Source organism: Amyelois transitella, chromosome 28 (genome assembly GCF_032362555.1).
Source record: "Amyelois transitella isolate CPQ chromosome 28, ilAmyTran1.1, whole genome shotgun sequence".
NCBI classification, from domain to species: domain Eukaryota; kingdom Metazoa; phylum Arthropoda; class Insecta; order Lepidoptera; family Pyralidae; genus Amyelois; species Amyelois transitella.
In genome coordinates this window covers 4480325-4495299 of record NC_083531.1, presented here as the reverse complement: position 1 = coordinate 4495299, position 14975 = coordinate 4480325, and the positions used below count along the sequence as shown (strand labels likewise).

The 14975-nt window shown below is 37.1% G+C and overlaps 1 protein-coding gene across 1 annotated transcript; it reads right to left on the bottom strand.

The window, feature by feature from the left end:
* Positions 1–1260: 1260 nt before the first annotated feature.
* Positions 1261–14530, bottom strand: LOC106139937 (oocyte zinc finger protein XlCOF6). The gene is made up of 11 exons (XM_060952462.1): positions 14306–14530; positions 12721–12849; positions 11240–12149; positions 10382–10501; positions 9885–10020; positions 8109–8262; positions 7603–7686; positions 7009–7164; positions 5862–5963; positions 4945–5040; positions 1261–2993 (listed from the first exon to the last, which is right to left on the bottom strand). Exons 1-11 carry the CDS (start codon positions 14435–14437, stop codon positions 2847–2849), a joined length of 2166 nt encoding a protein of 721 aa, XP_060808445.1. The 5' UTR covers positions 14438–14530; the 3' UTR covers positions 1261–2846.
* Positions 14531–14975: the final 445 nt, after the last annotated feature.

Here is a 14975-nt window from a genome sequence, read left to right as displayed (position 1 = left end):
GATACCTTGTATCCAATTTTAAAAATAAATCTATTCTATTCATAAGTGTGACGCCATCACTACGCCACAAGTCACAACAACATATCAGCGAAATGTCTAAATCGCGCAAGCAAAGATTTCACAGATTGGAACTTAAGTATAATCTCCGACTCATCATCGTCAGAGCCTCCGCTACATACCTAACTTATATAGAATTTAGAAACATTTCCCCTTTTTTAAAGATGGGATAAATAATAAAAAGTACGGCCATTTAGAGTTTCACAGGTCAGCTATCTAGAAAAAGAATATAGAAGATTTATGATAGCGTCATAAATCATTTTGAGAAAGGAAAAACGAATGTACCCCGTATTCATTTGTCTTCATGACATTTTTTTAGGCGGGATTTTTAAACCGTTCCATATGACAGATAGATTTTTTTTAGACAGGCAAAGGGTTGATTGTGCATGTTATGTAGATGTCAGTCCCATGGAATGAGAAATGAAGCGACGAACTATTCTTAACCGCCTACAAAAAGAGAAGGTTCTCAGTTTGACTTGTATTTATGTTCGTCAGGGATTATCTCGCGTTTCGCTGGACCGATTTTCATGGGGTTTACAGGAGTGCTTGTTACGCTTAGGTTTTAGAAATTTTACCGACTTCAAAAAGGAGAATATCGACTGGAGGAGGTTCTCTTTTTGACATGTTATATTTTAAAAAATCCTTTGATCATTCTAATTATACATTTACGTAGGCTTATTCTTAAAATCTACGGTAACTCTTTTCAAGACCAACGTGGATAAATATTAAAGTAATGTTTGTGTTTTAATAAAATATTGTGAAAGGCGACTAAGGGATAACGTTATTAACTTGGGATTCTTCTTGTAGGCGATGGGCTAGCAACCTGTCACTATTTGAATCTCCATTCCATTTAAAAGCCATACAGCTGAACGTGCCCTTTCGGTCTTTTCAAAACAATTGGCTCTGTCTACTCCGCAAGTGATAACGATAAAAAAAAGAAGACGTGGTAATATGTATGTATGTTTAAAATATGGTAAAGTTAGTATGTCATAACAATAATCTCTAACTTTGGGGCTGGTTCTATATGATTTTTCCGATTATTTAGTAGAAAATATATCTTTAAAACTACTAAGTGTAGAAAAAAAATTAAGCGCTTACACATTCACACATACTTTATTCAAAAGAATAATTTACACATTATAAATAATCTTAATACTAGCATTATTGCACAAAATATATACATACATACATACATAAAATCACGCCTCTTTCCCGGAGGGGTAGGCAGAGACTACCTCTTTCCACTTGCCACGATCTCTGCATACTTCTTTCGCTTCGTCCACATTCATAACTCTCTTCATACAAGCTCGGCGGTTTCGGGTACTTTTGACCTGACCCTTTACCAGGACGTCCTTAATTTGATCAAGATACGTTCGTCTAGGTCTTCCCACTCCGACCTTTCCCTCCACACTCTCCTTGTATATCTGCTTAGTCAACCTGCTTTCATTCATCCTCTCCACATGACCGAACCATCTTAACATACCCTTTTCTATTCCTGTAACTACATCTTCTTTCACATCACAACATTCCCTTATCACGCTGTTCCTTATCCTGTCACTCAATTTCACACCCATCATACTCCTTAACGCTCTCATTTCCACTGCATTTATTCTGCTTTCATGCTTCTTTTGCCATACCCAAAATATATATAAAGCACTTAATGTGCTTAATCATAACATTCATTATTTAAAAGGAATATTTTTACAAGTACAATATTGTAATCTACAAAAATTAAAAATGGCAGTTTTTTTATTGAGAAAGCTTAGCAGAAAATACTGTATATAAAATTAAATGTTTCTATGACAGAGACATTAATTATTTTAATCTTATCACGATTGATATTTCTAAAATTACCATTACAGTTCCTTTATTGAAATTTTAACTATGTTAATTTTTTACAATATTTTCAACCGTGTTTTTAGTATAAAAATGATCGATACGGATTTAAAATAAAATATTAATATTAATCCAGAATTAACCATTAATGCACAAAAGCAGTGTATTACTTAAATTCACTATAGTTTACATATTGATAGCTTTTGGAAAATTGGCAAGAATTTACAAGTATAAAAATATCGCCACAATATCACCGCTATTCCTATCTATAACTTAAATTGACTATTTTATACTCAAGTTGGCTATTTTAATCCAAAACCGGCCATAATTTCTCAAAGCAAACAATTTTTTTATCGAATTACTAAATTTTTTTTACCAAAAACTGCCAAATTTTTACCCAAACTTGACACTTTTAATACTTTTAATAAAACTTGATCATATCTTTTTACACAATCTTGACAATTTTTTCCCAAAGCCTGACCAATTTTACCTAAACTTGACCAGTTTTTACATTAAAGCTGATAATTTTTCATAGAAATTGTCCATTGGCTAAGTCTCCTTAATGTTTGAATTGCGACGTGTGCTATTCATCCTTCACCCTTCTCCTCCTCACGCGGGGAGGCGTGGGGAGCTTCATGTGGACAGTATTAATGTAGGCTTTAGGAATGTGATTCCCACTTAGGCAAGATTGTTCAATTTTCTGTTCAAATTGACCCATAATTGTTAATTGAATACCAAGTTTGCCCAATTCTTATTATTCAAACTTGACCATATCTTTCTCAAACCTGACCAATTTTACCTAAACTTGACCATTAAACCCAAACTTGACCATTTTTCCCCAAACCTGACCAATTTTACCTAAACTTGACCAACCTAAATTTGACCGTTTTTTACATTTTTCACCGAAATTGTCCATTGGCTAAATCTCTCACATGTTTCAATTGCGCCATGTGCTATTCATCCTTCACCCTTCTCCTCCTCACGCGGGGAGGCGTGGGGAGCTTCATGTGGACAGTCTTGATGTGAACTTTGGCGCAGGAGGACGTCTGAAACGTCTTGTCGCACAACTGACAGACGTGACGGCGTAAGCCGTTGTGGACCTGAGATATTTGAAGAGGTATAATTTGAAAGAGTTCTAAAAAAGAGACATTACATTAGTTAATGAAAATAAAATGGAGAATTCTAAAAAGAGAAATTACATTGGTTAATGAAAATAAAATGGATTTTTTTTCGATGATAATCTACCTAACTTACAAATTGTGAGATAAACGGTTCTAATTGCGTCCAAAAAAATTAAAAAATACAGACACGAAGAAACTAAGAAGGCATTTTTTAATAATTAACAAAAATTAAATTTTAATTTTAAAAAACCGTCGACACTTATTTGAGTTCCCTTTGTAAAGTAAGAAATAATGATGCTTAGTATGTATTAAGTAATATTTTTTGAGAAATACGCCGCATTGGGCGACTTGTCCATATCCCGATTTGATCAAGGTGTAAGACTCTGACATTCCTATTCACACATCCAGTCGCCTGAATGTGCAGGTTTCCTCACGATGTTTTCCCTCACCGTAAGAGCATCGGTTAGTATTCAAACTAATGTACATAACTTGGAAAATATTCTTATTGACATAATTAGTTCTACATTCATACGTGTTTTTTAATGTAGACAATGTGCATTCGTCCACGATGTTGTTTTAAGAGATCATCTATATTTGTATATTGACGTCCGATGAAAATGCTGCAGTGTAGTTTGTTCCGCCGCTTCTTCTACACATGCGCTTTGGAAGCGGCAGTAGTTATAATTAAATTTAAGTTATGTGACGTCAATAAGTAATACCTTATATACAATTTTTAAAATAAATCTATTCTATTCATTGGTACATCATGACCGAGGTGGGATTCGAACCTGCGCCTTGTTGCGCACACGCATTCCAACCGGGCGCCTTGCCGGTTCGACCACCGACGCTACTCTTATAACTAAAGATCGGAATAGGTAGATTGAATTGGGGTCAATGAACTGAAACGTATATATTAATATGGACATGCCTCCGCCCGGGATTGCGGGATTTGTAAATTACATACATACATACATATAATCACGTCTATATACCTTGCGGGGTAGACAGAGCTAACAGTCTTGTAAAGACTAATAGGCCACGTTCAGCTATTTGGCTTTAAGATAGAATTGAGATTCTAATAGTGACGGGTTACTAGCCCATCGCCTAAAAGAAGAATTCCAAGTTTATAAGCCTACCCCTTAGTCGCCTTTTACGACATCCATGGGAGAGTGATGGAGTGGTCCTATTCTTTTTTTCTATTTGGTGCCGGGAACCACACGGCATTTGTAAATTATTAAGATTTTTTCCGGAATTTTTACAAGTGTGACGAAGAATATATTAGTAGCGGTACCTGTTTTCCCCCGACTTCGTTCACGTAAATTGTAGTCCTATGTTACCAGCGGACAATGTAGTTTACTGTACACAAATGTAAGTACTGAAATGGAATCCCGGAAAAGAGGCTTATCCATGTTATGCTTTCTATGGTAATTCATGAAGCAAGTAGGTACATAAAATCAATCTACCTATTCCGATCTCTGCTTATACCCGCGGACAATGTAGTTTACTGTACATAAATGTAAGCACTGAAATGGAATCCCGGAAAAGAGGCTTATCCATGTTATGCTTTCTATGGTGATTCATGATACAAATAGATACATAAAATCAATCTACCTATTCCGATCTCTGCTTATACCCGCGGACAATGTAGTTTACTGTAAATGTAAGCACTGAAATGGAATCCCGGAAAAGAGGCTTATCCATGTTATGCTTCCTATGGTGATTCATGAAGCAAATAGGTAGGTACATAAAATCAATCTACCTATTCCGATCTCTGCTTATACCCGCGGACAATGTAGTTTACTGTAAGTGTAAGTACTGAAATGGAATCCCGGAAAAGAGGCTTATCCATGTTATGCTTTCTAATGTAATTAATGAAGCAAGTAGGTACATAAAATCAATCTACCTATTCCGATATCTGCTTATAACTCACCAAATTATGCCTGTTAAGAGCTGCCAATGTCTTGAACGCCTTTGGACAGTTACCACATTTGTACGGCCTCTCGCCGGTGTGAACTCGTATGTGTTCCTAAATAATACATACACACATACATACATATGGTCACGTCTATATCCCTTGCGAGGTGGATAGAGCCGACAGTCTTGAAAATACTGATAGGCCACGTTCAGCTGTTCGGCTTAATGATTGAATTGAGATTCAAATAATACATACATACATATGGTCACGTCTATATCCCTTGCGGGGTGGACAGAGACAACAGTCTTTAAAATACAGACAGGCCACGTTCAGCTGTTCGGCTTGATGATTGAATTGAGATTCAAATAATACATACATACATATGGTCACGTCTATATCCCTTGCGGGGTGGACAGAGCCAACAGTCTTTAAAATACTGTTAGGCCACGTTCCGCCTTTCGGCTTGCTGATAGAATTTGAGATTCATATAAAATGACAGGTTGCTAGCCCATCGCCTATTAGAAGAAGTTTATAAGCCTATCCCTTAGTCGCCTTTTACGATATCTACGAGATGGAGGGGCCTATTCTTTTTTCTATAGTCCACTTGATTCTGACTCAGTCATGAGAGAGTTAATAATCACTGTATGTAATATATATGTATATAAAAAATAAATAAATAAATTTATAATCTCGCGATGTTTTCCCTCACTGTAAGAGCATCGGTTAGTATAAAAACTAATGTGCATATAACTTTCGAAAATATTCATTTGTACACGGCCGGTGTGAGATTCGAACCTGTGCCTGTACATACAATCACAACTATATCTTAATACTGACAGGCCACGTTCAGCCGTTTTGGCTTACTGACAAAATTGACATACAAATATGTGTATGTATAATAAATATATATATATATATATATATACACTTACCTCCAATAATCTATTTGTGGTGAATGATTTGGAGCATTGAGAACAATGATAGGGCCTCTCCCCAGAATGTATACGTTGATGGTATTTCAGGAGACCAGCGTTCTGTGTGAAATGTCAAGAAAACATACATACATACATATGGCCACGTCTATATCCCTTGCGGGGTGGACAGAGCTATCAGTCTTTTCAAGACTGTCACGTTCAGCTGTTTGGCTTAATGATAGAATTAAGATTCAAATACTGTAAATATATATCGTGCCGTGCGGTTCCCGGCACCATTAGCAAAGAAAGAATAGGACCACTCCATCTCTTTTCCATGGATGTCGTAAAAGACGACTAAGGGATTGGTTTATAAACTTGAGATTCTTCTTTTAGGCGATGGGCTAGCAACCTGTCACTATTTGAATCTCAATTCTATCAAAAAGCCAAACAGCTGAGCGTGGCCTTTTGATCTTTTCAACACTGCTGGCTCTGTCTACCCCGCAAGGGATGATATGTATGTATGTATAATGATATGCTATGCAGAGACTGTACAATTTAAAATTAAATTTTAGTTCGTAGTCATCTTTTTCTTTCTTTTTATAAGTAGTTTTAGTTTTAATTTGATTTAATTGTAATCTCTATTATTGACACAAATCAATATACAAGGTGACATTTAAAACAACTGCATCCTTTTAAACATAGGCTATACCCATGCTTCTGAGCCGTTTGAGCCTATTTTTATTTAAATTAAAAGTCATCATTTTCACATTTAAAAAACCCTAAAAAACTACGTCACACGCTTTATTAAAGACCAATACTACAAAAAGAAATTAAAACTAAACATGTAAATAAATGTCTGAAAAATAAATTATTTTTCTAGTATCAAGATAAAGTAAATTACAGAGTTGTCGAGATCGCTCAGCTGATTGAATTGTGTCGTTGACCTCTGAATCTTACGCGTCGTTTTTCCGCCGGCCGGGGTGATATGACATATTTAGGATCGTGGATTTTGATACTTTTATTTTTTTCCGTACTTTCTGAAATATGAACCGATATTTTTCTTTTAACGTTTTTAAATATCCTTTAGATGAGTACACTTAACAGTTAAATTTATGCAGTTGAATTAAAAGTCACCCTGTATACTTTAAATAACGATATAACCTACCTGAAAACTCTTCCCGCAAACCTCGCACATGGCGCCCTTCTTCGCCAGGGTCCTCTTCGGCGCCTCCCTCTCCATCACCACGTCGGCGGCCTCCTCGCCGACCACACGCCACTTGCGGAGCGAGGGGTCCACGGGACGTGCGCCGCGGCGTGATTTCTGACGACCGTCAATCCGTTTTGTCAATCCGTTTCATCAATCCTTTTTATCAATCCATGTTTTTAAGAAACCGTTTTGTCAATCCGTTTTGTCAATCCTTTTTATCAATCCATTTTATAAATCCGCATTATCAATCCATTTTATCAATATTTACCGTCAGTCTTTACCATTTAAAGATAGATAGAATACCCTTTATTAGTTTTTACTTCTCACATATGCGTTTTAAAAATTATGAAAAAGAAAATTGGACATACAAACACTTTCAGTATTAAAATTATTAGATTTGGTATTTATACATACATACATACATACATAAAATCACGCCTCTTTCCCGGAGGGGTAGGCAGAGACTACCTCTTTCCACTTGCCACGATCTCTGCATACTTCTTATTGGTATTTATTGACGAAAAATTTTAATTCCAATAGTTTATCACTCACCTTTCTCGGGTCGCCATCTTTATTTTTCAAATGTGCACTGCAATGTTCCCGGAAATAATACGCGTTGGAAAAAGTCTTGTTGCACTGAAAAAGAAAAATAAAAATAAAAATCTATATTAATATATACGTTTCAGTTCATTGACCCCAATTCAATCTACCTATTCCTATCCTACTACTATTATAAAGGCGAAAGTTTGTATGGATGTTTGTTACTCTTTCACGCAAAAACTACTGAACCGATTACCATGAAATTTGGTACGTAGGTAGCTGAAGACCCAGAATAACACATAGGCTACTTTTTATCCCAGACTTCCCGGGGGATTGATAGGGTTTCCATGCGGACGAAGTCGCGGGCGGTCTCTATCTTCAATAATGATATAACCTGAAAGCTCTTCACGCGACACCACCGAAGAAGACCTTCTTCGACACTTACCTCCTCACATACATACATACATACATATGGTCACGTCTATATCCCTTGTGGGGTAGACAGAGCCAACACTTACCTCCTCACACTTGAACAGATCCGTGCTGGTGTGATCTTCAGCCTCGTGCAGTTTGAGCTGTCGCTCGTCGCCGTAGTGGCGGCCGCACTGAACGCACACTGCGCGCGCGCCGCACGCCGGCAGGTGGCGCTGGTGGGCGGACGTGTTGTGGAATCTATATTTAAAATATTTACAGGGTGACTTTTAATTCACCTGCATAAATTTAACTGTTAAGCGTACTCATCTTAAGGATATTTAAAAACGTTAAAGGAAAAATATCGGTTCATATTTCAGAAAGTACGAAAAAAAATAAAAGTATCAAAATCCACGATCCTAAATACGTCATATCACCCCGGCCGGCGGAAAAGCGACGCGTAAGATTCAGAGGTCAACGACACAATTCATTCAGCTGAGCGATCTCGACAACTCTGTACTTTACTTGATCTTGATACTAGAAAAATAATTTATTTTTCAGACATTTATTTACATGTTTAGTTTTAATTTCTTTTTGTAGTATTGGTCTTTAATAAAGCGTGTGACGTAGTTTTTGGAGGTATTTTGAATGTGAAAATGATGATGTTTAATTTAAATAAAAATAGGCTCAAACGGCTCAGAAGCATGGGTATAGTCTATGTTTAAAATGATGCAGTTGTTTTAAATGTCACCCTGTATATATATAATATAAATAATAATATATACGGGACAATTTTTACACAGATTGAGTAAACCTCGAAGTAAGTTCGAGACTTAAGAGATACTAACTCAACGATACTATATTTTATAAAGTATACGAGTATATATATACATATATACCTATATACAAAAGTGAAAAAAGTGCCGTGTGGTTCCCGGCACCAATAAAAAAAGAAGAATAGGATCACTCCCATCTCATTCCCGTGGATGTCGTAAAAGTAGACTAAGGGATAGGCTTATAAACTTGTAAACTTCTTTTACAATATAAAAAAAAAACAAAGCTAGGGTATAGGTACCTACATATTACATACATGTTGACGTGACCTGACCCTTGTGACCCTGATGCTATAACTCAGGTCACAAGAATCTACGCTAATTTGACCTCATAAAACCTACACCCGACCCTTCTGACCATGACCACATTACCTCATCAATAACTCGACATCCGTCACAATTGGTCAAACACACAAGAAGCTAATTACATCTGACCTCATAAACCCTGACATTTTCACCCTGGTGAACCTGACCCTTGTGAACCTGTCACTGGTGACTCTAGAGTTTGTTACCCTGACCTTGGTAGACTTAATCATCACAGATGGTCAAGCTGCTCTCAGCTCTGTCACTGAACAGGAATAAGTAAGTGAAGTTACAATAAGCTTCAATCTGACCATATAAACGTTGACCATTGTGACCTTGACCTCCTTACCTCACTTCGCAGCTGTCTCAATTGGCTATTATAACCGCTGACCCTTGTGGCCCTGACCTTTGTGACCCTGACCTCATTAGCTCACTCCGCAATCATCTTGTTAAGTTGGTTAAGATGCCCTAAGCCCTGTGCCTCTGAACCAGATGATATTAGTAAAGTTACAAGAAGCGACTTCTATCTGATCATATAAACGCTGACCCTTGTGACCTTGACCTCCTTGCCTCACTTCACAGCTGTATCAATTGGACATTATAAACGCTGACCCCTTGTGACCCTGACCTTAGAGACCTTTGTGACCTTTTGACCCTGACCTTTGTGACCTTTGCGACCCTGACCTTTGTGGCCTTGTGACCCCGACCTTTGTGACCTTGTGACCCTGACCTTTGTGACCTCCTTACCTCACACCGCAGCCGTCGCAGTTGGTCAGACTGCCCTCAGCCCTGTGCCTCTGGACCAGATGATATTTGAGTAATTGCTGACTGGCGAATGCGTCACCACATTGAACGCAATTCGCTAAGTCGCATCTTTTTTGAGCTGTTGAAAATATATATTATTTTAATTAAAATTTATTTATCAGTATATCAATATATAATGTGAAAATTAATGTATCAATATATAATGTGCCGTGTGGTTCCCAGCACCAATACACAAAAGAGAATAGGACCACTCCATCTCTTTCCCATGGATGTCGTAAAAGGCGACTAAGGGATAGACTTACAAACTAGTGATTCTTTTTTAGGCGATGGGCTAGCAACCTGTCACTATTTTGAATCTCAATTCTATCATTAAGCCAAATAGCTGAGCGTGGCCTATCAGTCTTTTCCAGACTGTTGGCCCTGTCTACCCCGCAAGGGATATAGACGTGACCGTATGAATGTATGTATATAATCCAAACCTGTATGTCTGTCCAATGCGTTCTCATCAATGAAACTTGTTTTGCAACTATTACAGACGAACTTAGACGCGTCCACGCCTTTGTGACTCAACTTTTTGTGTGCTTGTACACCTTTCTCGCCTGAAATAGGAATTTTGTCAAATTTTCTAAATTTACACGCGTGACAACTTAATAGTAAGAAGTCTTAAGTTATGAATGTGGATGAAGCAAAGGAAATATGCAGAGATCGTGGCAAGTGGAAAGTGGTAGTCTCTGCCTACCCCTCCGGGAAAGAGGCGTGATTTTATGTATGTATGTACAACTTAAACATTGGCAAAATTAATCACTATTGGGGCAAAAATATATTTTTGTAAGTACATATGTTTGTAACGTGGTAAAGGGTCAGGTCAGGAGTACCCGAAACCGCCGAGCTTGCATGAAGAGAGTTATGAATGTGGATGAAGCGAAGAAAGTGTGCAGAGATCGTGGCGAGTGGAAAGAGATAGTCTCTACCTACCCCTCCGGGATAGAGGCGTGATTTTATGTATGTATGTTTGTAACGCGTTAACTTTCGACCGTTGGTCTGATTGTGATGAAATTTTTTTTGATACATAGGATATGTTTTTACAGCCTTTTCAAGTTCAAGAAGTTTGGAAGTTCGCAAAAATAATGTGACATTTATATACATACATACATTACATTACATACATGTGTCATCTATATCTAAAGTTTATAAGCCTATCCTTTAGTCGCATTTTACAACATTTACATTGACACCTAAATTGTGACAGCACAATCAAAACATTGAGTGTGGAGAAAAATAAAAATAATAAAAAAAAATTACAAAATAGAAAAAGTTAACTTAGCGAATCGACGCACCTATGAAAGACTCCCCGCACAGTTCACACCACGGCAACTCGGCGGCGTGTATGAGTCTCACGTGGGACAAATAACTGGAAATCTTGGCGAAATCCTTATCACAATACGTGCACATATGTCTCTTCCCTTGATGCCACTCGTAATGCCTCTTCAAAGTCGAATCTCTCTTCGTTGTAAAACCACAGTTCCTACAGCAAAACCTGACCAAATGTATCCTCAGGTGATGTGAGAACTTGTGTCGAGCATTGAACCTGCACTGACAGAATTCACACACCAAATGACCGACACTAGAGTCGTGGTAGAACTTGAAATGAGCGTCCAAGCGGTCTTGTGTCTGAAAATTCTTACCGCAAAATTTACATTTGATACTGTTCTTCAATTTCAAAGCGGCCTTCTTGCGTTCCTCGATTTCTTCCAACTGCTCGTCTCTGGTCAGAAATATTACATCGAACTCTTGCGCGTTAGCTATCTTCTTAATTTCATCAGCCGATTTAGAAGTCTTAGGTTTACGTTCTTTTTTCACTTTGATTTTCCTCTTTTTCGATTTGATGCCTACATCTTTTTCTTCTACAATTTTCGATCTCTTTCTCGTGTTAACTTTCAATTGTTTTTCTGATTTTTTTATTCTCTTTTTACTAACTTCAGGACTGTCCACATCAATACAGTCATTGATGAATATCTCTAATGGTACTAAATCTTCATCGTCATCGTCTGAATCGGCTTTCTCTTCAGTTTTATCTTCTTTAAAATATAGTATACCATCAGGCAGAGCAGGAATTTCTTCCTGTTTCAAATGAATGTCGACTTTTTCTTCAATAGGTGTCTCAACGTATTCACCAGCATCAGAGATTATTGTGAAAATTGGTTTGTAATTCCATTGGCTTATTTCTCTTAATGTATCTGGTGTTATCTGTAAAAAAAACATACATACATACATATAACCACGTCTATATCCCTTGTGGGGTATAGACGTGGTTATTACAGAGCCAATAGTTTTGACTGATAGGCCACGTCTTTAAAATAGAATTAAGATTCAAATAGTGACAGTTTGCTGTTTGCAGTTGTCCATCGCCTATAAGTTGAGTCCCAATTTTATAAGCCCCATCCCTTAATCGAATTTTACGACATACATGGGAAAAATACATAGAGTGGTTCTATGATGTAATATGGGGGTGTTCACAATGAAACAACCAGGAAGTTATAGGTTCGATGATAAACAGTAACTAACTTCATTATTGATTAAACGTTTATATAGATATTTTAAATAGAACATAGAATGGTGGTGGAGGTGCTACGTAGGTTGTTTATCTAGATCTCTTAATCTAGTTTATAACAGTCAATGAACTAATACAATAAGGTTACATAGATTTATTGAGGGTTTGTGTCGTCACACTTCAGTTCTATTCTAAAGTCTTAGATTTAATCAAATAAACTTTGGATTGAACTTCATGAGAATGAAGGAACGAAAGAGACAAACTTACACATCTACCCTGATACTCGGCGTCGACGAACAACCCCTGGGATCTCAGACATTTCTCCCTGAACGACAGGAACTTTGTGAGGAGAGCGCGACAGAACACGCACAGATGTTTCGGAAAGTGGTCGTGTAACTGAAATAATAAAATAAACAAATATATGAATACGGGACATATTACACTGATTGAGTTAGCCTCGAAGTGAGTTCGCGACTTGTGTTAAGAGATACTAACTCAACAATACTATATTTTAAAATAAATACTTATATAGATAACCATCCAAGACCTAGGCCAATCAGAGAAAGTTCGTTTCTCATCATGCCCTGGCTGGGATTCGAACTCGAGACCTCTGGTGTCACAGACAAGCGTATTACTGCTGCGCCACAGAGGCCGTACTTAATATAATCATATAATCACTCTTACCCTATACATTACATACACACATACATATAATCATGTCTATATCCCTTGCGGGGTAGATAGACCCAACATTCTTAAAAAGACTGATTGACCACATTCAGCTATTTGGCTAAATGATAGAATTGAGATTCAAATAGTGACAGGTTGCTAGACCATCGCCTAAAAAAGGTTAATAAACCTATCCCTTAGTCGGCTTTTACAACATCCAAGGGAACGAGATGGAGTGGTCCTATTCTTTTTTTTTATTGGTGCCGGGAACCACACGGCACCTACATATAAATTTATGGGATTTTCAGGGCAGTGTGAGTGAACAGGCACTAGTTGAGTTTGCTTAAACGACCTTAGGCCTCATTCTACTTACCATCAGGCAGGTAGAGATCAAACACACTCAAATATATAACTTTTAAAAAAATCAAGGCTTCCTTTTGGGTGAGAAAGAGCCAAAAGTCTTAAAAAGACTGAAAGGCCTCATTCAACTGGACGCTTCAATGATGGAATTGACATACATACATATTATGATGCCTTTATTCCTTATGGGGTAGACAGAGCCAACAGTCTTGAAAAGACTTGACGCTCAGCTGCTTGGCTCCATGATGGAATTGACATTAAAATAGTGACAGGTTGCTAGCCCATGGCCTATAAGTTGTATCCTTGGTTACTCATCCATTTGCCTGAATGTGCAGGTTCCCTCACGATTTTTTCCCTCTACGTAAGAGCATCGGTTAGTATTCAAACTAATGTATATAACTTTAAAAAATAGTCATTGGTACATGGCCGATGTGGGATTTGAACCAGTGCTTTTCTGCACATCGTGCATTTTTACCTTGCCGATTAAACCATCGTCGCTCATATTTTTGCAGGTTCAGATTATAGTGACAGGAAATCTATACTTATATTATAAAACTGAGGAGTTTGTTTATTTGAACGCGCTAATCTCAGGAACTACTGGTTCGAATTAAAAACGCGACCGGAGCCAGAGGGAAATGACTTTCATTCTTAAAACCAGAGTTCATATGATCAAATAGTCATAATATAAATTTTAATAGTTTTCCCTATAATTGAGATTACTTCTCAAGGAAAAATAAAAAGATATCACTCTAATATAGTCACATATTAACACGATGCTAAAATTGACCGTTGTTTTCTATAAAAATTAACCAAAAATACTTACAGAATCTCCAATGAGATGAACGTACGCCTCTGCTAAGTTATTTTCACGGATATTAAACAATTTAACATCAGTAGCGAGGCAACCTCTACAAATCACAGGAACATCATTATATATTTGATCACCCGACCACATTTTAATTCATGAATAAAACAAACAATTATTTATTTAATTTACAAATAAAACTTTTATTTACAAAAAATCAATCTTTACGCTTTTTGTATGTACGGCTTGACAAGCTTGACAATTATAAGATTGACAATGACAATAGGTATATTTTTATTTAGACCTTCGACGAGGAACAGAAATTATTTTTTTACGTTTCCTCTCTACTCTTCACAGATATTATGGAACTCTGCTGTTAGCTGGATGCCTACCACAACGTTTTATAGACGTAACTTGACGTCCGGCGAAAATGCTGTGATATAGTTTGTTCCGCCGCTTCTTCTACACGTGCGCTTTGGAAGTGGCAGTAGATATAATTAGTATATTGAGGTTAATAAGTCAAATTCAATTTTCAAATTCAAAATTTTTGTTTATTATTACAGGATACTTCATATCGCTTAATAATTGTCAAAACGTATGGTTTAACAACATTGGTTGACGTCAAATAAATTACTTAAAACTAAGTTTACTGCCGCTTCCAAGGCGTCAGTGCAGAAGAAGCGGTAAC